Below are 22,392 nucleotides of genomic sequence, written 5' to 3' on the forward strand. Positions count from 1 at the left end.
ATTGTAGTGAAAGGTGGTCCTACAAAGTATTGACTCAGGGCAGCTGAATACAAATGCATGTCAGAATTTTCAGATTTACATTTTTTAAATATTTAGAAAAGCATGCAGAATTTCCTTTACACTTCATAGCTACTTGCTGCTTTTGTTGGTATACAATAGACTACAGGTCCATATAAAATTCTATTAGTGGTGTATGGACCATGAATTTACAACTAAACCTGTATATGGTGCTGTTTGTGTACCCAAACAGGAGCTGTGCACTTCAGAGCAGTGATTTGAGGGATGAGTTGGGGTCTCAGGACCCTGACCTCACTGATCAGCAGCACTTTGCAGCCTATAAAAAAAACTTTGGCAAGATAGCTATGAATTTTCAAAATTGTCTCATGAGTTTATTTAACTATGGTTTAAGTACTAATTTGAGAGGTATGCTCACTGAAGCTTACAAAATCTTCCAAATGTCATAAATAATTAAAATGTCACAGCCTGTATTCCTGGCCTGACCAGACATACTATGGGTGGGATGTCAGTTCTTTGCTATTAAAAATCAAATACGCTTCTTAGATTTGTCTCAACTGCAAAAGGTATTGATCATAATAAAGTCTGTGAATGCAACCTTTACAAATCCTAATTTACAACAAGAAATTGTCTACAACAGTTTATTTCATGATCCTCAAGTCAAGTTTTGTTTAATAGTTTACAATTACAAAATTGAGTAGAAAAACTAACCTCATCTTGGGAAAGATTGGTCGCATCTGAATATTCACTGTATTTACTATAGGTTTAAATAATGGAAAAAAGGATTTCTATGAAATCATAGAATAGAGGGTAAAAGACACTAAACTGATCCCTGAAAGAAATCTATAATTTTTGTTCCCTTAAAGAAGAGTTTTTTTGATATCTGGGTTATAGCATGGACAAAAGGGGCAATTGCCTTAGGACCTCTACCATATACTCCATCCCAACCTTAGAATTTGTGCTCTATTAACCCTTTCGCCTAGAAGCCTGTTTTCACCTTCCTGACCAGGCCAATTTTTGTCAATTCTGACTAGGTTCACTTAATGAGGTAAAAACTCTGGACCGCTTCAACGGATTCCAGTAAATCTGAGACTGTTTTTTTGTGACATATTGTACTTTATGATAGTGGTAAACTTATAACATCGGAAATTTGGATAAAATTTAGAAAATTTAGCAATTTTCAAACTTTTAATATTTATGCCCTTAAACCACAGAATTCTGTCACACAAAATAGTTAATAAATAACATTTACCACATGGTTACTTTACATCTACATCATTTTTGAAACATTTTTGTTAGGAAGTTAGAAGGGTTAAAAGTTGATCAGCAATTTCTCATTTCCCTAACAAAATTTACAAAAACATTTTTTTGGGGACCACATCACATTCAAAATGACTTTGAGGGAAAAGTGACACCATTCTAAAATCTACACCTCTCAAACTGCTCAAAACCACATTCAAGAAGTTTATTAATCATTCAGATGCTTCACAGAAATTAAAGCAATGTGGAAGGAAAAAATGAAAATGAAAATTTTGCTTTTTCCCACAAAAATGTTACTTTTTCACAAGGGTAACAGGAGAAGATGAACACCCAGGTGCTTCACAGAATTTTATAACGTTGAGCCGTGAAAATAAAAAATCAAGTTTTTCCAACAAAAATGTTATTTTAGCCCAAAAATGTATATTTTCATAAGGGTAACAGGAGAAAATGGACCATACAATTTGTTGTGCAATTTCTCCTGAGTATGCCGACACCCCATATGTGGTGGAAAATGACTGTTTGGGCGCATGGCAGGGCTTGGGAGGGAAGGAGCAGCATTTTACATTTGGATCGCAAAATTGGCTGAAATCGATAGCAGTCGCCATGTTGCGTTTGGAGAGCCCATGATGTGTCTAAACAGTGGAAACCCCCCACAAGTTAAAATGTACCCCAAAATGTGTTGTGCAATTTTTCCTGACTACGCCAATACCCCATATGTAGTGGGAAACTACTGTTTGGATACACTGCCGAGCTCCAAAAGGAAGGAGTGACATTTTGGATCGCAGACTTTGGAAATGTCTACGGGCACCATGTTACGTTTGGAGAGCCCTTGATGTGTCTAAACAGTGGAAATCCACCGCAAATGACCCCATTTTGAAGCTACATCCTTACAAGAAATTATTTAGATACATAGTTATAGTAATGATAATAATGCTTTTGGTTTTACTGGTTTATGAATTTATAATGTGGTGGTATGTGTAAGTACATCAAATTTTAAAAGTGTGTTGTATTAACATGGTAAAACCAAATGTTATTAATTTATGGACATGTGGTACACTCTAAAGCAATCCTTATAGCAAAGGTCAGGTTTCTCAGGGTAGGTTTCACAATGGTAAATTGTGTCCTTTCGTATTCCCCTTTTGGAGCATACTCTGCACCTTTTTTGTGTTCTTCCCTTTCTCGCAGTTGTGGGTAACCTCACCGGAAAATATTGACCTGGTACAATACGCAATACGGCACCATCAGTTTCAGAAGTACTGAGACCCTCACATTCCTCACTGCCAAACATTGGGGCATTGATGACTTGACTACGTTCTGAAACTGAAGGAAGGTCCCCGTATTGCCTGCACATTGAAACAGTACAAAAGCACTGTACAGTGGCATCGATACAATGTGCATGGCCAATTTTTTGTACCATACTTTTGCTTTTCGCATGCCACTCTATGGTTTGAGGACTTGATCTACACCCTCCATAAACTTATTATAATCCAGGATACAATTTGGCTTTGGGAATTTTGTTGTGGTTCCTCAGACAATGACAAGGGAGCTGTGGTCACCGTATATGATGATCAAGATGAGGACTTCCCTGTTGTCCTTATACTTGACCACCAGCATGTTGTCACTGCATTGGGCTCTGCTGTCGCCCTTTCTTAGCAGTTGCCCAATTAGTGAGGCCTCTCTGATTTCTTCGCGCGGTGCCACATTCAACTGTACCTCTCATAGAGGGGGTCTTAAAGAGTGAAATGCTGGTGTAATAGTTATATACGCAGAGTTGATAACCCTTATCTAGCAGTGGGTGCCCAAATTCCAGGGCCGGTTGCAGGTTTTCGTAGGCCCCTTTAACATATACCTTGATTCATGATGCATAGATAAGAAATATAGATATAGTAGAATGCCCGAGATTTCACTTACGTCTTACATTACATGGGTGATATCTATTATAAATTCTACAATAGCACAGAAACCGACGAATCCTTGCAAAGCACAGTGCGTGCGCTGAGGGGGATTCAAAAGTCTACAGTCACACAGAGTAACTGCAGACTTTTCATTTTAGACTAGACAGTATAGTCCTCCATACAGAATTATGGGCACCACATAGTCTTCCATACAGTATAATATGCCCCATACATTTCTCCATACAGTATTATGGGACCCATACATTGATCCATAGAGTATAATGGGCACTATATAATTCTCCATACAGCATAGTGGTTCCATATATTGCATCATACAGTATAATGGGCCCTATATATATAAATTGCTCCATACATTATATTGACCCCATATAATGTTTGATACTACATAATGGCCCTATATATTGCTCCATACAGTATATAATGACCCCATATATTACTCCATACAGTATAATGGCCTCAAATATTTCTCCATACAGTGTAATGGACCCCATATAATGTTCCATACATAAAAATAAATAAATAATCAAATACTCACCTCTCCTTGTTCCCCGCTGCTCCGGTCTCCTCAGCATCTTCTGACTCTCTGCACTGCTCAGCACAAAGGCATCATTGTGCTCTCTGCCCTGTAATGTGACAGAGAGTCAGAAGAAGCTGAAGAGAATGGAGCAGCGGGGAACGACGAGAGGTAAGTATTTGAGGGGGGTTGGTGCCAGCACTGGCACCATAATGTGCCAGTGACCCCGACAGCGAGTGGGCCCCACCCATTCGTTCAGTGCCCTGGCATGTGCCTGGGTACACCGGGTGGTGACGCAGGCCCTGCCCAATTTCCACACAATTTTCCCACTCACCCCCAGGACAAGGGGGCATTCAGAGGGGTCAATCCGGGTGTCCCTCCCTTCATAGAGCCTAAATCTGTGGGTGTATCCTGAGGTACTCTCACACAGCTTGTACAGTTTGATTCCATACCTTGCTCTGCAACTGGGCATGTATTTAGGTAATTTTAGCTTTAGCCTTCCTTTGAAATGAACCAAAGATTCATCTGCACAAATGCCTTTTGGGGGTTCTACGCCTCACCAAATTTTCTGCTGAAGTGTTCAACTACTGACCAAATTTTAAATAGTCAATCAAAGTTGGGATTGTATTGAGGAGGACACTACACATTATCATTATAATATAAAAAATTTTGGATGCTTCAAATCGTGTCCTTGTCATGGCCATATGGACTACTGGTGTGTTGGATAGTATATCAGTATTTCAGTATTGCCGGAGCTCTGTTTTTTTCACAGCACAATGCCCCAAAATGTCATAATTTTTGCTGCATTTACAGGGGTCCATCTGGCATATGATGACATGGGATTTTGGATGAAAAATTGATGGGCATACTAATTTGTCTGGGCTACCATAAGATTTATTATATCCTCGCTGAAAAAGAATTTGAAAAAGTAAATTTCAGTGAGGCCTGCAGCGTCAAATTGGATTCCTGAGCTGTCCATGAAATTCGGAATAATAATCTGATAAATGTACAGTGGATGTTGTGAAGGGGTTAATGTACCCCATTAATTATATTAAAAACACATTTGTTACATTCTTCATAAATGTGTTTCTTCAATATCTAAAACTAGTCTTTCACAAGAAGTTTTCGGTAGGTTACAAAAAGTGATATTGTCTAGTGCTGAGCGAGTATGTTCTATTAACCCTTTCGCCGAGTATGCTCGGGCCGAGCTTCGAGTATTTATAGCTGCTCGGTGATATGGTTGAATCGCTCCTGTGTGCATGATTTGCGACAGTTTGACAGCTTTATTACATGTGAGGAATGTCTATTTCTTACACATTCCTCACATGTAATAAAGCTGTCAAACAGTTGCAAATCATGCACACGTGAGCGATTCAACCATATCACTGAGCAGCTATAAATACTTTGAGCTCGGCCAGAGCATACTCGGACAGAACATACTCGCTCAACCCTAATATTGTCTGGAATATCTACATGTAAATTGTTAAGATTCTTTCTGCTGGTTGTTTATGACAATTAATCCATTTTCTGTTCTCTTTATAAGTGTAGTAGCATTACCTGTCGTGGTGTCCGTTCAGACTTGCTTCTACACCATTCCCAGTCTGTAAGTTCAGGCTTACGACTTTCCTCATGTGACAGTCTCCTGTCCTGACCTTCATAAAATGTAGACTTTTCAAAATTTCTCATGTCCTCCCTTTTAAAGACTCCAATTTTTTCCGATAGGAGCCGTCCAATGGCCTTATCTTTTGCTTCATCTGCTGTTAGCTCTGTGTTAAGACTTCTGATTTTTCCGACATCATTCAGCATGGAGCTGTCCTGCAGACTGATAGTGCTGAAATCCAGTACGGCCGAATTGAGGATCCTCTCACAACGAGGGTCACTGGAGTTTTCACATTCATAATTTATTAAATTATGGTAGGAAACAGAGTTTTCTCCAGAGTTATGATTTTCCTGGGATATCTTGTAAATGCCATAGCCTTTATTGAAGGAAAGGTTGAAATCAAGTCCTCTTTTCTTGACTATAAAGATAGAAAATACATTAATTAGTAAAGTGATTATTATTAGAAGCAAGCATTTATATTTCTTGTCAATGAGCCTTAGATGTACATATAGTATTATATGGACCAATGTACTTTTGTGATTATGTAAGAAAGGTACAGTTTGAAATGATAACGTTATGACAAGTGTATAGACGCAGGTGTAAGAGTATACGCAAGCCATGCTCTTAGTGTGCACATGAATGGCGGCCACATTAAAGATTCTGGGTTATTTGGGGTTAGTTAGTGGTAGTCCATACTTGGTACTACTCACATGCATGTATAGAAATGTATGGCTGCTGCTAAAGTGTAATCAGTCAGGCCTTGTAGACCTAGATTAGAGGACCATACACACATGACTTTCTGATTAACAACAAAAGAAACTATTTCTGAGCCTTAAAAGGGTTTTCCAATTAATAATTTTCATGCAAAAACCCTGACTGTGTTAATAGCTCTTTAAAATGGAACCTATCCATCCCCAAACACTATTAACCTGCAGAAATGAAGTTAATATGCAGGTTAATGGCATTCTAGAGGATTGTGGCTACTACACTGAAAGCGTGGCTACCAGGAGAAAATTAATTTTATTCCTTCTGGCAGCCTCCGGCTTTCAGTCACAAAGGCACAGCCGGCGCGACTTGACTCACCACTCAGTACTCAGTGAGCAGCGACTGTAACCATGCCCCCAGCACTGACTGACAGCCAGCTCAGCACTGATGCACTGATGACCTGGCTGTCATTCAGTGCCTGGGGGCATGGCTACAGCTGCTGCTGACTGATCAGTGACTAAATCCACCCCGGCTGCGCCTCAATAGCTGAAAGTCGGTGGCCACTGGTAAGAATAAATTTAATTTTCTCGACAGCCAGGGTTTCAGTGCAGGGGCCACACAGTTTTAAAAAGCTACTAATCTGCAGATTAACCCTATATCTGCAGGTTAATATCGTTTGGGGACATGACAGGTTCCCTTTAAAGTAATTTGCTGTGTTTTTAGCAGAAAAATATCTTTCTCATCATTGCATGCCCCATGTGCACTGCTAATCTATACTGCTTGCGGCTCTGGACAGAAACAGTCTCCTTCTTCTTCTGGCAGCTGACAATTTAAGCTCATCTCACTTAATCTGCAAAAGGCATCTTCTTACCTATGATGCATAGGAAAGCCTCATTCAGATGTCAGTGTTTTTCAAGTATACAAAAAAAGTGGCACCGGTGTCATCAGTGCTTTGGATCAGTGTGTCATCAGTGTTTTTCATCCACGGATAAATATTTAAATAAATTTACATTTCTCCTATCATTTGTAATGTTAAGTATGGACAGTACATGCATGGTACATGGATGCCATCTGTGTACTATATAACCTTTTCACGGACCCATAGACTTGTATTGGCACTTTTCATCCGTGCTGCCAGAATAAAATGGACATGTCTCTGTTACTTTTGCATGGACACACAGTCCGTGAAAACACGCAGTCATGAAACAACCCCATAAACTATAATTTGTACGTGTTGTATCCGTGAAAAATATAAAATATGAATAGAACATGTACGTGCAACAGGATTTCTGAATGAGGCCTAATGGAGACGCTCTGCTCATTTGCTAAGAAACAGAGAAGAAAGCTATTTCTATTGCGTGCTTTACATGAACAATGGCTCACAATGCAGAAAACTTGGCTGTGGGGAAAGTAAGCGAGCGTGGGTATCCACCAGCACGTTGCACGCTTGGTAGATGTGCCCATTGCTGTACACTTATAAGAGAAGGTGGTGTCATACTATGTAAGCAAATGTCATAATGTGTCTCTTAACAGTTTTAAAATGGAAAATATTGTTGTTTTTTAGAATCTATACAATAAATGCAATATTTCATGGTCAGACAACCCCTTTCAAGAAAAATAAACTAGCATCTACAAATGTCATAGCATTAAAAAAGACACTTGTTAAATTTCCAGCTATTCTAGCACTTAAAGCACTTGTAATTTATCGCTGGTCTGTGTTTACCTGATGAAAGAGTGATATGTGCTGTACAAGTACATGACATCTGCAGCTGGGCTGAGCAGTTTTCTGCTTTACTGACTGTTATGAGAGCCTAGGCCAGTGTTTGGCTGCAGTAGTGAAATGTTAGTAGTCAGAGAGCATCAGCAGCAGCTTTCACTTACTCCAAATGTCAGTTTTGTCTGAAGGAAGTGAGAGTGAAGCAGCCGCTGATTGGCTGCAGGGATCGCATGACATAACAGCGTTACGCAAGCCTCGGGAGAGCCAGTGGCATCAATGTTGGAACGGCACAAACATCGGAGGTGAGTGTAGGCTTTTTCTTTTTTTTTTATAAGAGGAAATATAGAAATTGAGAAGGGATTGTTCGTGCAGCGGACAACCTCTTTAAGCTAAGTCAGTGGAGTATATAAAGACACTGCAAATACATTATTAATAACCAGGCCTCAGATCCTCAGGTGGAAATAGGCTCCCTACCTCATACCCAGTATGTTCTCATAGTTTTCTCACTACACAAACTAATAGTTCACTTTATAGTGTCTACAGATGCTGAATGCATATTTAATACAAGACACATTTACTGATGGCTCAAGCTGTGCCATGGCCTATGAGGTTTACTGCTCTGATGACTTGTTCTAAGATGTTCTTGCAAATGTATCAAATAGAAAGGGTTATGGATGGGCATTGCGTAGCATGGATTTTTAGATGCATATAGTATGATGGTAAAGCTGTATTATTGCTATACATATTGCATCTTGACATGTAAACGGATAATAGTGTAACCCTACGTCAACCTATGCCTCTTCTTTTTGTGGTAAGGGATCTGAGAGCGAATTTACTCAGAAATCAAAATATAAACTTTATACTACACCATATGAACTACCTAGTGGTTTAGATGAAGTAGTATAAATCTGTTAGGCACAATAAAGCCAGCTAAAAAATCTAAGAGAATAATTAGCATTGTATTGTCCAACATACAGTATTTCTCAGCAGCTCTGAGCATGTGATTTTCTGTGTGTATTCAAGCTTATCCTGTGTAATATGTAAAGGTAGAGAAATATATAAATATGCAGTTAGTCTTTGGGAAAGGAAATCACATTTCATTCTCGGTGCATTTATCATTTTGAAATGTCATGTTTTGATGTCCTTTGCAGTAAGTAGTATTCAATAGTTACAATACTGAGCAAAATCAAAGACCAAAATATTATTTATTTAATTTCCAGTCTAAAAGCCCATTATGTGCATCCAATTGGAAAAAAAACGTGAAAAAATATTTATAAGAATGAGAGACAAGCTCCAAAGTAAAATATCTAGCATTTTTTAGTTTGGTGTTACTTTTCCCATTCCCATCCTTTCATTCACAAAAGCAAGTCTTGCCTTAGCCTTGTGCATATAAAATAGTTAAAGCGGTTGTCCAGGAATTTTGCATTGATGGCCTATCCTCAGGATAAGTGATCGATGTCTGATCGGTGGGGCTGCGACACCCGTCATCACCGCCGATCAGCTGTTCCCAATGTCGGTGGAGTCAGGAATTGATCAGTTGCAGAGTTGCACAGGACAGCTCCATTGATGGAATAGTAGCCACGGCCGGGTAATGCACATCCAACCCCTACTGATTTGAATAGGTGGCGGATGCGCAGTACCCGGCCATGGCCACTATGCAATCGATGGAACAGCTCTGAGTAGTTCTGGCTGCCACCGACATCGGGAACACATGATGGGTGGGGGTGCGGGGAGTCGCACCCCCACTGATCAGACATTGATGACCTATTCTAAGGATAGGCCATCAATGTTAACGTCTCAGACAACCCCTTTAAAGGACATTTTTTTGGACATGATTGAAAATAATTCAAAAGGGTAAATCAAAGGAAAAGTACATATAAAAAATAAATTGCTTACAAATCGTAAATAAAAGAACTACCGGTATATTAGCCCCTTTCCTCTGCAGACAATTTTGGTCTTCCTGGCACAGCCCCTATTTTGAAATCTGACTTGTGTTACTTCCATTAGTGCTAACTTTGGAAAGTTATTTTTTGAAAAATGTAAGTTTATGTAAAATGTAGAAAAATTGCAATTTTTTCAAAGATTTATTTCATTCTGCCCTTAAGGCCACGTTCATACGTTGAGTATTTGGTCAGTATTTTACATCAGTATTTGTAAGTCAAAACCAGGAGTGGGTGATAAATACAGAAGTGGTGACGTGTTTCTATTATACTTTTCGTCTGATTGTTCCACTCCTGATTTTAGCTTACAAATACTGATGTAAAATACTGACCAAATAGTGAACGTGTGAATGTGCTCTTAAACTGATACCACAGCACTATTATTTTAAAATAATTTTAAACAGTAATGCAAAATCCAGACTTAGGCTGTGTGCTCACGATGCAGATTTAATTCGTTTCTGCGGTGGCATTTCCGCTGCAGAAATGCATTAAAATCGCTTGTTAAGAGGTCTGGGATGCATCTGTGGCACCCCAGGGGTCTGGTTTCCACAGTAACAAGCAATGTTATGTCTGAGAGCAGGTGGGAGGTCTCTTGGACAGGGATCCTGTGCATGCCACACCTCCTGCCCAGTCTTGGGAGGGGAAGAACTTCCCCTATATAAACCCGGGGCTGAAGCAGGGTTAGTCAGTCAAGGAGAGTAGAGACAAGAAACAGTCACAGGAAGAAACAGCAGAAGCTCAGTGGGAGCAATACTACTACAAGTCAGGGGCTGGCAGCTGCAGAGCTCGCCCTGACTGAGAAGCTTTCTTACCGGACCCGGCGTCCGAGGCTGTGGGGACTAACTCTTACCCAGCAGCAGAAGCCGACCGGCAGGGGATTTCAGGTCCTCAGGCCCAGAAACCCGAAGGCACGGTCACACGCGTGGGACCAGCGCCGCCATCGTGGAGCGGAAGCCATTAGAAGGCCCCGAGTCACCGGCCATACGGGTGAGCACCACACGGTACACTCAGGGACGTGGGCTACTTATATCCGCTTCTAGCAAGGTAGCCAGAAGAGTACAGTCAGTTTGGGAGGCCTACAACTCCGCCTGGCCAGGGGAGATCCCATCTGCTCAAGGACTGACCAGGCCCCGTTCGCTAGCAAGTACTCCGGGAGGGTCTATCGTTGTTACCAGTAAAGACCCTGAATTACACCGCACCGTCTCTGAGTGGTTCCTGCTACCCTCATCTTCCACGTCGGCTGCCCTGAGGCCATACCCCTCCCGTTGGGGGTTATACTATCACGCTGCACAATTCTACACCGGCCTCAGCGGTCTGCCCTGCAGCGGCAGCTCCATAGCTGCAAATCAACGGGTGGCGTAGTCGACACTCAAATAACATCTATCAAGACTGCCACACACTGAGTTGACTCCCTGGGCACGGACCGGGTCCCCGCCACTCGGAGACTACAACCCTCATCTGATCCGGTTCCGGGTAAGCCCCCGTGCGCGAGACGCTGCGCGACACAGCAGGCCCAGGCGCGCGTCAACTTTGGCGTAGTCGGCAGGATTTCGTGCCCGCAACCACCGGGTACTGCGTGCCTGAAAAAGAGACTTTTAAAACTTACCATCCGTGAAGTTTTCCCGCCATCGGTGAAGATTCCCGCCATCCGGCGCCATTTTCAGCCTTCTTCCCGCCATCTGTGAAGATTCCCGCCATCCGGCGCCATCTTCAGCCTTCTTCCCGCCATCCGTGGAGTTTTCCCGCCGTTGGACGCCATCTTGAGGACGCCGCGCGGGAAGAAGAGGGGCGTGGACTCCGAAAGCGCGCGAGAACTGAAGCCCCGCCTCACGTCCGGACGTTGCGTAAGGTCCTGGAAGGAGCCCAGCAGACGCCGACGTCACCGGAGCGCGACGGAAGGTCCTCAACCCTGACGATCTACTGCGGAGCCGCGGCCTACGGAACAGGATCATCGCAAGGTAGGCCACGGTCCACTAGGGGGGAGGAAGATGTCGGATGCGGAGGAGAGCTTCATTGCCTCAACCCCCGCCAGCGCCACCGCTGCTGCAGTTATGCCCTTCACCATTCCCTATATCCCGGGAGCAGCTTGGCTACCCCAGTACTCAGGGGAGTCACATACCCTGCATGACTTTAGAGAAAAGCTGGATAGCCTCTTCCAGGTGTACCCCTCACAGAAGAGCAAAAAGTGAGCATCTTGGTGGCCCAACTAACCGGGGCAGCCAAAAGGGAAGTAAAATCCTGGCCACCTGGGAGGAAGACTGTCGCAGGGATACTAACCCGGCTGAAGGATACCTTTGATACCCGCACCTCAGCCGAGATTAAGCTTAGATTCTACGGGTGCAAGCAGCGAGCGCATGAGAGTATAAGGGACTATGCACTAAACCTACAAGAGGCCCTGAGGGCCATTAAGCAGACCGACCCTGATGGAGTGGGAAACGAGGACAGGCTGTTGACCGAACAATTTATAGAGGGACTATATTGTAATGCCCACCGAACCCAGTTGCGGGCGATGGCCTTACAGGATCCCCATCTGGGCTTTGCACAGTTCAAGGACAGAGCCATCCGGGTGCTCCGAGAACCGGCACCGGGTGGCGTTGTGACCCACAGGCGCCCAGCTATCACTTACCACCAGGAGGCGGCGCCCTTGTCGGCAGGGCCTGTGGGAGCTGATGCGCAGGCTTTGGACAATGACCCGGCTCCAGACCTACACCATCAGGTCCAAGAGCTAGCTAAGAGCGTTGCTGCGCTAACCCGAACTGTGCAGTCTTTACAGGTTTCCACCCCAGGGAAGATCCAGCTGGCATCCGGACCGGAAGACATCCCGTGGCGTCGACCAAGGAGGACCCCACCGGCCAGAGGAAGACCCAGTGACCGATACAGCGAAGACGGACGACCCATCTGCCGCCGCTGCAATCAACCCGGACATATGGCAAGGTACTGTTCTTTAAACGGGCACAACCTGGGGTAGAGGGCCAACCCCCAGGAAAAAGATCACCAGGCCCATCGAACTGGCACGACAGATATGTGGGAGGACGTCCAGTCTTGCCTGTGGTACTGGATGGCATTCCCATGAGTGCCCTACTGGACACCGGGTCACAGGTCACCACCATCCCGTACGTGCTCTTTAAGCAGTACTGGAATGACTCGGATATTACCCGCTACCCTGACGACGACTTGAGTATCATCGCCAGCAATGGCCAGCCCGTGCCACAGATCGGATTTAAAGAGGTGACCATCAAAATCGGTAGAGTCGAACTGGCAGCACAGGGACTGATCATTGTAGATATTGACAAACATGAGAGTCACCCAAAAATAACTCTAAGAACTAATGTAATTGAAAATTGTCTTGCAGAGGTGATTTTCCTTTTACAGCAGGTTGCCAAGAACGCCAGCTCCGGCGAGCAGCGGGTGCTCCAGAAAGAGATCCGGGCACTGATGCGACGGCAACAGGTGGAACTCTCCGGCGGTGAGATTGGTAGCGTAAGAATGTGTGACCCTTTTCCTATTGCCATGCCCCCAAAAAGTGAAATGATGATTTGGTGCCGGGCAGCTATTGGTCTGAGAGGTAGAGATTACCAGGCAATGGTAGAACCAGTTTACTCAGATAGTAGGCCCACCATCTTGACAGCACGGGGGGTGGTTGATGTACGCCATGGGAGGGTGCCCGTTCGCATAATCAATATCGGGAAGAGGGAAGTGTACCTGCCCCGGTATGCCACGCTAGACAAATTATATACCATTAACCAAAATGCTATACAATCTGTGGAACCCTTGCCTCCATCTCACCCGGAGGAAGGTAACGGCTCTAAGAAAACAATGGAGGACTGGTGTCAGCAACTACATTTGGGTACTGACTCCACTCCCTCACATCAGAAACAGGGAGTCTATCGGGTGGTTCAAGAGTACGAGAGAGTGTTTAGTAAACACCCGTTAGACTTCGGGCGAGTCAAGGGGGTAGAACACCACATCCCCACGGGAGACCATCCTCCCATAAAAGAGAGGTATCGACCCGTACCCCCTGCACACTACCAACATGCCAAGGGGATGCTTAGAGACATGAAGGAGGCTGGGGTGATCAGGGATAGCTGTAGCCCCTGGGCAGCTCCACTAGTCTTAGTCAGAAAAAAAGACAACACCATGAGGATGTGTGTAGATTACCGGAAAATCAACCGTATCACACACAAGGATGCGTACCCCTTACCAAGGATAGAGGAGTCATTGGCTGCTTTAAGATCTGCTAACTTCTTCTCTACCTTTGATCTCACTAGCGGGTACTGGCAGGTTCCTGTAGCAGAGGCGGACCGGGAGAAGACCGCATTCACCACCCCGATGGGACTTAGCGAGTTCACCTGCATGCCGTTCGGACTCTGCAACGCACCAGGAACCTTCCAACGACTAATGGAGTGTTGTCTGGGCCACAGAAACTTCGAGACGGTCCTGTTGTACCTGGACGATGTCATCGTATATTCCAAGACGTATGAGGACCACCTGAAACACCTGGCGGAAGTGTTCGAAGCTCTGGCGAGTTACGGCCTAAAGGTGAAACCCTCCAAGTGTCACCTCCTGAAACCAAAGGTGCAGTACCTGGGACACGTGGTGAGCGCTGACGGAGTGGCTCCCGACCCTGATAAGATCACCGCAATAAAGGAATGGCCAAGCCCCTCCAGCGTAAAAGAAGTGCGGCAGTTCCTCGGGTTGGTAGGCTACTACCGAAGGTTTATTCCCGGTTTCACCAAAAAGGCAGCACCTATGCAGGACCTCCTGATAGGCCAGTCCCGGAAGGCCAAGAACCAGAAGCCGTCCTTCAAATGGGAGGAGCTGGAAGAAGAGTCCTTCCGCCAGCTGAAGATGGCCCTCACGGGGGACGAAATCCTGGCGTACCCGGATTATAGCCAGCCCTTTATCCTCTACACCGACGCCAGTAACATCGGGCTAGGAGCCGTACTGTCCCAGATCCAGCAGGGGAAGGAACGAGTAATCGCCTACGCCAGCCGAAAGCTGCGACCCACCGAAAGGAACCCCGAGAATTACAGCTCATTTAAGCTAGAGTTCCTGGCCATAGTATGGGCAGTCACCGAGCGCTTTAAGCATTACCTCGCTTCTTCCCGGTTCACCGTGTACACGGATAACAACCCGTTGACACACCTGGACACGGCAAGACTCGGTGCCCTGGAGCAGAGGTGGATGGTCCGTCTGTCCAACTACGAGTTCACAATCAAATACCGGGCCGGACGCTCCAATACCAACGCGGACGCCCTGTCCAGGATGCCCAACCTGCCGGACGAAGGAGAAGATCCGGAGGGACTGGAAGAAGTTGAACTCCCTGCGTTCCACCGTCATGGGACTATCCAGTACTCCCACCGGGTAAGGAGTAAGCAGGCTGCTACGTTGAACCCCTTACCTCACTACAACTGGGCGGAAACGCAAGACAGCGACCCTGCCATCCGACTGGTGAAGGAGATGCTGACTCGCCCGGAGGCTTGCCTTGAACCAGACGCTCCGGAGGAAGCCAAACAACTATGGGCAGAGAGGAGTCGACTGTTCCTTTACAAGGGGAAGTTATGCCGCAGAATGGTTAACTCCCGGACGCATGAACTACTCTGGCAAGTAGTGGTGCCACGAAGAGACGCAGCCATGGTGATGGAGGCATACCACGACGGAGCTGGACACTTCGGGTGGAAGAAGCTGGAGTTCCTGCTGCGCGAGCGATTCCACTGGGTAGGCATGAGGGGAACCATTGAGAAGTGGTGCAGAGACTGTGGCCCGTGCAACCTAAGAAGGAAGGACCGTGCCAGCCAGAAGACTCCCCTGCAGTCCATCGTCACCCGGCAGCCGTTGGAACTGGTAGCCTTGGATCATGTAAAACTGACCCCAAGCAGAAGTGGCTACGTCTACGCACTAACCATCGTGGATCACTACTCCCGGTTCTTGGTTGTCGTCCCCGTCAAGGACTTAACAGCTCGAACAGCAGCGAGAGCCTTCCAGCAGCATTTCTGCCGTCCACACGGGTACCCGGACCAAGTGTTGACAGACCAGGGACCTGCCTTTGAAGCGGAGGTCTTCCAAGAATTCTGCACTCTGTATGGCTGCCGGAAGATAAGGACGACACCCTATCATCCGCAAACTAATGGACTTTGTGAGAAAATGAACCAGGTGGTAATGGATCTTCTAAAAACGTTGCCCCTGGAAGAACGCAGTCTGTGGCCTGAGAAGTTGCCCGATCTGGTGGACCTATACAACCACATCCCGGTAGGTTCCACCAACTGTACCCCGGCTTACCTAATTAGGGCAAGACCTGGTAAGTTACCTGTTGACCTGGAAATGGGAGTCCTGACACCCGAGGATACTTCACCAGAAGCAGACTGGGACACAGAGAGGCAGCAGCAGTACCGGAGAGTACAGGAGAGCGTGGAGCGAAGTCTCTGTCAGGCTAGGGAAAGACAAGAGAAAACTTACAACCAGTATGCTCCCGCTGTTCCCCTGGTACCCGGAGAGCAGGTCTTGAAGAGGAAGAGACGGCTCCACAAGTTGGATGACCAGTGGGAGAAGGACCCGTACACCGTACTGCCCTCAAGCCACGAGAACCCGAAGGTTTGTACCATCAGTAAAGACGGAGGGGAAACCACAGCCATTGTATCCCGGGACCACCTGAAGAAGTGTCCCGAACAACTGAGGAACCCTGAAGAGGAACAAGAAGACCATCGACCCGTAGAGGAAAGGGAAGATATGGTTAGTACTGTGCTCGGGGACTTCCCTCGGTCTTGGACTCAAGTCGATGGAGCAGTTGTGGTACCCGTACTCACCTTCCTCCAACCAGCATCCCAAGCACCTACGGAGCAACAGGTAGAGCTGGAAGAACAGCCGGTCCAGGAGGCAGAAGATCCCACACCCGCAGACCAGGAGGATCAACCCTCTGCTTGCAGTGAGCCTGCCATATCCCTAGTGAGCCAAAGAGCCGGTAGACAGCTGCCCAGTTTACCCTTGACAGCTCCTACACCCTGTAGTTCAGGGCTAGGCAGTCAGCTCCGTAGGTCCACTAGGGCCACTAGGGGCCAGTTACCCGCACGTTGGAGGATTTGAAGTGTATATATTGTTTTATTTGTGGTTACCTGTTTATTGTTGCTTGTGTATAATTATGTGTTTCTAGTTATTTTTAGGAGTCCTTGGTGGATTTACCGGGAATCCTTTGTACATAGTTGGAGCGTAACCCAGGACGGACTAAAGACTGTTAAGGACTCGGGGTAGGACAGACCCCTACCTGGTTACGTCTCCCTGTTTTGGTGAAATGGACACCTTTGTTTCTTCAAAGACTGCACCCGGTTACGGACATGCCGTGACCACCTTTATGTGTTTCTTTATTGTATTGTTATTGTTATATCTTGTTATGTTTTTCTAAAATATGTTTAGTCCCGGAGTACTAAATTTCACTAGGGGGGAATGTGGCACCCCAGGGGTCTGGTTTCCACAGTAACAAGCAATGTTATGTCTGAGAGCAGGTGGGAGGTCTCTTGGCCAGGGATCCTGTGCATGCCACACCTCCTGCCCAGTCTTGGGAGGGGAAGAACTTCCCCTATATAAACCCGGGGCTGAAGCAGGGTTATTCAGTCAAGGAGAGTAGAGACAAGAAACAGTCACAGGAAGAAACAGCAGAAGCTCAGTGGGAGCAATACTACTACAAGTCAGGGGCTGGCAGCTGCAGAGCTCGCCCTGACTGAGAAGCTTTCTTACCGGACCCGGCGTCCGAGGCTGTGGGGACTAACTCTTACCCAGCAGCAGAAGCCGACCGGCAGGGGATTTCAGGTCCTCAGGCCCAGAAACCCGAAGGCACGGTCACACGCGTGGGACCAGCGCCGCCATCGTGGAGCGGAAGCCATTAGAAGGCCCCGAGTCACCGGCCATACGGGTGAGCACCACACGGTACACTCAGGGACGTGGGCTACTTATATCCGCTTCTAGCAAGGTAGCCAGAAGAGTACAGTCAGTTTGGGAGGCCTACAACTCCGCCTGGCCAGGGGAGATCCCAACTGCTCAAGGACTGACCAGGCCCCGTTCGCTAGCAAGTACTCCGGGAGGGTCTATCGTTGTTACCAGTAAAGACCCTGAATTACACCGCACCGTCTCTGAGTGGTTCCTGCTACCCTCATCTTCCACGTCGGCTGCCCTGAGGCCATACCCCTCCCGTTGGGGGTTATACTATCACGCTGCACAATTCTACACCGGCCTCAGCGGTCCGCCCTGCAGCGGCAGCTCCATAGCTGCAAATCAACGGGTGGCGTAGTCGACACTCAAATAACATCTATCAAGACTGCCACACACTGAGTTGACTCCCTGGGCACGGACCGGGTCCCCGCCACTCGGAGACTACAACCCTCATCTGATCCGGTTCCGGGTAAGCCCCCGTGCGCGAGACGCTGCGCGACACAGCAGGCCCAGGGGCGTGTCACATCCCAATGATAATCCGCATGTGCTGTGCACATGCGGCGGAAATTTCCGCTGTGGATTATCATTGTGGAAAAATACGCAGCATGTCCAATTTGGGCACGATTTTGCGGCGAAATCGCGCCCATTGACTTGCATTGAACCACATCATATCCACATGTATACATGTGCACATGCGGATGTTATGCGGTTCAATGCTCAGATGGTACCCAGGTTGGGAGAAGATCCGGGTACCATCGTACCTACAAGTAAAAAGAGAATTATAAAGTAAAAAATAAAAAAAATATTCATACACACCTCCTCCCGGCTGCGTCCTCTCTCCTCGGCGTACCGCGGTATACTGGCAGGACCTGCGGTGACGTCATTTAGTCAACTGATGGTCACGCGACCATCACCTGACCTCTGACGTCAGCGGTCGCGTGACCATAAGCTGACTAAATGACGTCACCGCAGTACACTGCGGGGCACCGAGGAGAGAGGACGCAGCTGGGAGGAGACCGGGGGCCGCCGGATAGGTGGGTATAAGTTTTTTTTATTTCTTTTTACTTTTTAATTCTTTTTTTTACTTTAGATGCAGCATTTGATAGTAGAATTTTCCTCTAAGTTGGTCACACAATATAAATCCATGGCAGTTGCATGGATTTATATTGTGTGACCAACTTGTCAAGCCCTTTCCAAGTGATGCTCAAAATCGCTTGGAAAAACGCTTGAAAAAAACGCATGTAAAATCTGCATGCGTTTTTTCTGCCAAGGAGATGCAGAAATGCTCTGGAAATTTCTGCTTCAAATCTGCATCGTGGGCACATACCCTTAGACTACAAAAACTGTCACTATGAAATACAAAGTACTAAATGCTTTCTATTCTTGCTTCAGATCTTAAAAAATTCACAGATATTTCTGCTCATGTGGCAATATGGCTACTGTAAGAAGACAATGTAAGGGTATGTGCCCACGTAGCGTTTAACAAGCGTATATGTTGTGGAATTTCCGCAGCGTAAACGCTTGTGAAACACTTGGTAATCCGCCCCCCCATGGTCCCCAATGAGAATCCGCAATTTCAATGCCCATGCTGCGGATTTTTCCGCAGCGTTTTTGATGCGCTCAAAAATCCGCAGCATGTCCATTAATTTTGCGTTTACGCTTGCGGAATTGCCTTGTCAATGCAATAAAAAACGCAAGGCAATTCCGCATGTCACAAACGCTTCAAAAACGCGTGAAAAACACTTGCCAAATTCCGTAAGCATTTTTCCGGGAGAGGACTTGCGGAAATGAAGCAACGTGGGCACATAGCCTTATGCTATAAAAGGATGCGCAGCTGTCATCTGTCGCCATGGTCTTCAGTGACGTGTTAGAAAATATTAAGTTTTCCTTCAGCGTTGGGTTGTAAGCAACTGACAGTTTAAGCAACTGACTGCCACAGCATCGCTGCATATACCAAAAATTAAGGTCTGCTTTAAAGCCCAGCCACCGGCAAGGTCTCAAAGGATCTTTGTAATGACAAACATGGACATCTTCAACAGACCCTTGGCTGTAATATCAACCCATCAGCGTGCCAATGGGCACCTGGAATGACGCGCCCCCATGTTGGTTTGTGTAAAATACCACTGTCAGAGATTGACAACGGTTAACAATCACGGGCAGAAAAGAGCTCTGCCCGCAATTGTTGGAAGCAGGTCCTGGCTGTAACACACAGTGAGACTGCTCCATACACCTCCTTCCGACTTTCACCATATATGTACAGTGCATATTGTGAATGTGTTAAAATGAAGTACATACAACCTCAGGTAAGCAACATCACATAAAAGCTAGGCCAAAATGCAGAAAGAATGTGTGAAAAATATGTATGACATAACATGACTCGACATTTGTTCATCGCTGATGAAGCTTAAACAGTTATCTGTTCTGAAATAGACATCACAAGCAAGGGTGAGAAATTATTATCAAGGTGGAGCATGCTGAGTGATAATCAGTCTAGATCAAGTGAGGTTTGAGGCCATAATGAACATTCATTACAGCTATAATTCGCTATATCCCCCAATAAGTGACCCCAGCCATGATTTGCTTTATAAAATAAAGTCTCTAATTACCAACTTAGCCTAAAAATTTTCTTAGGCCTAAGTCTCTGAGATAAATGTGGTTATCGACTAGTTTTATTCAAGGGGAGATTGAAATTTCGTCAATATTTTCCAAGCAGGTGGTATAGCATGAAATATGTGAAAGTGGTCCAGTTATACCCGTTGTGGTAAAGCGGCTTGCTCGGCTGTACATGGAGGTAGACACGGAACACTGTCTCTTTAAGTTTCGGGTTGGTTCATTAAAACGTCATAAACCAACCTAGAGTTCATAAAATAAACACAGCCCATTCGGCAAAACAAAATACAAAGATGTAGCACAGTCTATAGATTGGCCCGGGTCCGGCCACTCAGGGTTAAATACACACGGTTCAGCTCAACACATGCAAGCTCCTCTCTGGAGCAAGCCTCTCCAGATACTGACCCACACCTGAGTCACAAGGCTGGCTATTTAAAGCCCAGACCACACCCTGGGGTGGAGATATGGTGAATGGCCTCCTGCCCGCACTTGGCCATTCACCTATAAAACATGCCCTTTTAAATGTGGCTGATTAACCCTCTCTGCACCTACTATGCAGGAGAAGACTTCTACGTTTCACATCAGTGAAGCAAATAGCCTCAGTGAATCATATCTCCCTTCCAGCACTCTGCCAGTGACTTTGTCACATATATCCCCCCCTGCCCAAAACCGGGGGTTTTGGCACCTTCACTCATTAAATATGGAAGTCTGGATAGGGCATCTGCATTACTATGTAGTTTCCTGGGTTTGTGCTCCACATGAAAATTAAAGTCCTGGAGCGCGAGAAACCACCTAGTCACCTAGTCACCCAGGCATTCTTCCCCTTCCTTTCCCTCATCCATCTCAATGGTGCATGATCTGATACTAGCCTGAACTTTTGGCCTAACAGATAGTATGTCAGGGTATCAACTGCCCACTTGACAGCCAAGCACTCTTTTTCTACGATGGCGTAATTCTTTTCAAAGGCAGAGAGTTTCCTGCCTAAATACAGGATGGGATATTCCTTCCCGTTCACTTCTAGGGACCACATGGCTCCCAACCCGACCTCCGAGGCATCCGTCTGGACCACAAACTCCTTACTGAAGTCCGGAGCAATTAAGACCAGCTGCTTACACAGGGCGAGCTTAAATTCCTGGAGTGCTCCCTCCGCTTCAGTCGACCATTTGGCCATCAACGTCTTCATCCCTTTAAGCAGGTTGGTCAGGGGTGCAGCTATCATGGCGAAATTCTGGATAAAATGCTGATAGCACCCCACAATTTCCAGAAACGCCCGAACCTGTTTTTTGGAGGCTGGTTGAGGCCAATTTTGGATTGCCTCTACCTTATTGACTTGAGGCTTCATTTCGCCTCTCCCGACGATGGTTTATTGTAAACCCGGCCTTCCTCAGCAGCTCAAGTACCGCATGAACCTTTGGTAGGTGACTTCCCCATTCCGGGCTGAAGATTACAATATTGTCAAGGTATGCAGTGACATACTTCTTGTGAGGGGTTATGAGGGGCCCTCTGGAAGGTAGCAGGGGCTACCTGCAGACCGAACGGTATTCTGGTGTACTGAAAGCACCCATCAGGTGTAGTGAAGGCAGTCTTCTCCTTGGCCCTTGGTGACAGGAGAATTTTCCAGTACCTTTTTGTCAGGTCCAGGGTAGTGATGTATCTGGCTGGCCCTAGCCTCTCAATAAGTTCATCGACCCGGTGGCATGGGATATGTGTCAAACTTAGACACCTCATTTAATTTCCTGTAGTCGTTACAGAACCGCCACTCTCCGTCCGTCTCCGACACAAGGACAATAGGGCAGGACCAGCCGGTCTTTGACTCCTCGATGACGCCCAGGCTCAACATTCTTCGCACCTCCTTCAAAATCACTTTGCGTCAGGCTTCGGGAATCCGGTATGGCTTTTGGTTCATCCGCACATGCGGCTCTGTCAGGATTTCGTGCTCCACCACCTGCCTGCAACCTGGCAACTCTGAAAACAGGTCCCGGTTCCGCTGAAGCAGCTCTCGGCACTGTTGCTTCTGGGACGGTGACAGTGTCTCTGCTACTGTGACATCCTCAGCCCTGGCTTCAGGATGGGTCCCCAGGCATGTAGTTTCCACTGGTTGCCTGTCTCGCCATGGTTTTAGCAGGTTAATATGGTACACCTGGTATTGCTTTCTTCTCACTGGTTGGTGGACCTTGTAGTTGACATTACTCAAC

General features: G+C 46.3%; 1 protein-coding gene across 1 annotated transcript in view; it reads right to left on the reverse strand.

Annotated features, from left to right (window-relative positions):
- Positions 1-22,392, reverse strand: part of GPR149 (G protein-coupled receptor 149) — a 182,830-nt gene that overhangs the window by 108,004 nt on the left and 52,434 nt on the right. The window contains exon 3 of the mRNA XM_073674756.1: positions 5,263-5,723. Within this exon, the coding sequence (XP_073530857.1) occupies positions 5,263-5,723 (461 nt within the window). The remainder of the gene's footprint in view (positions 1-5,262; positions 5,724-22,392) is intronic.

This window comes from Phyllobates terribilis, unplaced genomic scaffold (assembly GCF_046119375.1).
Source record: "Phyllobates terribilis strain yellow unplaced genomic scaffold, ASM4611937v1 Scaffold_3__8_contigs__length_932513732, whole genome shotgun sequence".
NCBI lineage: Eukaryota > Metazoa > Chordata > Amphibia > Anura > Dendrobatidae > Phyllobates > Phyllobates terribilis.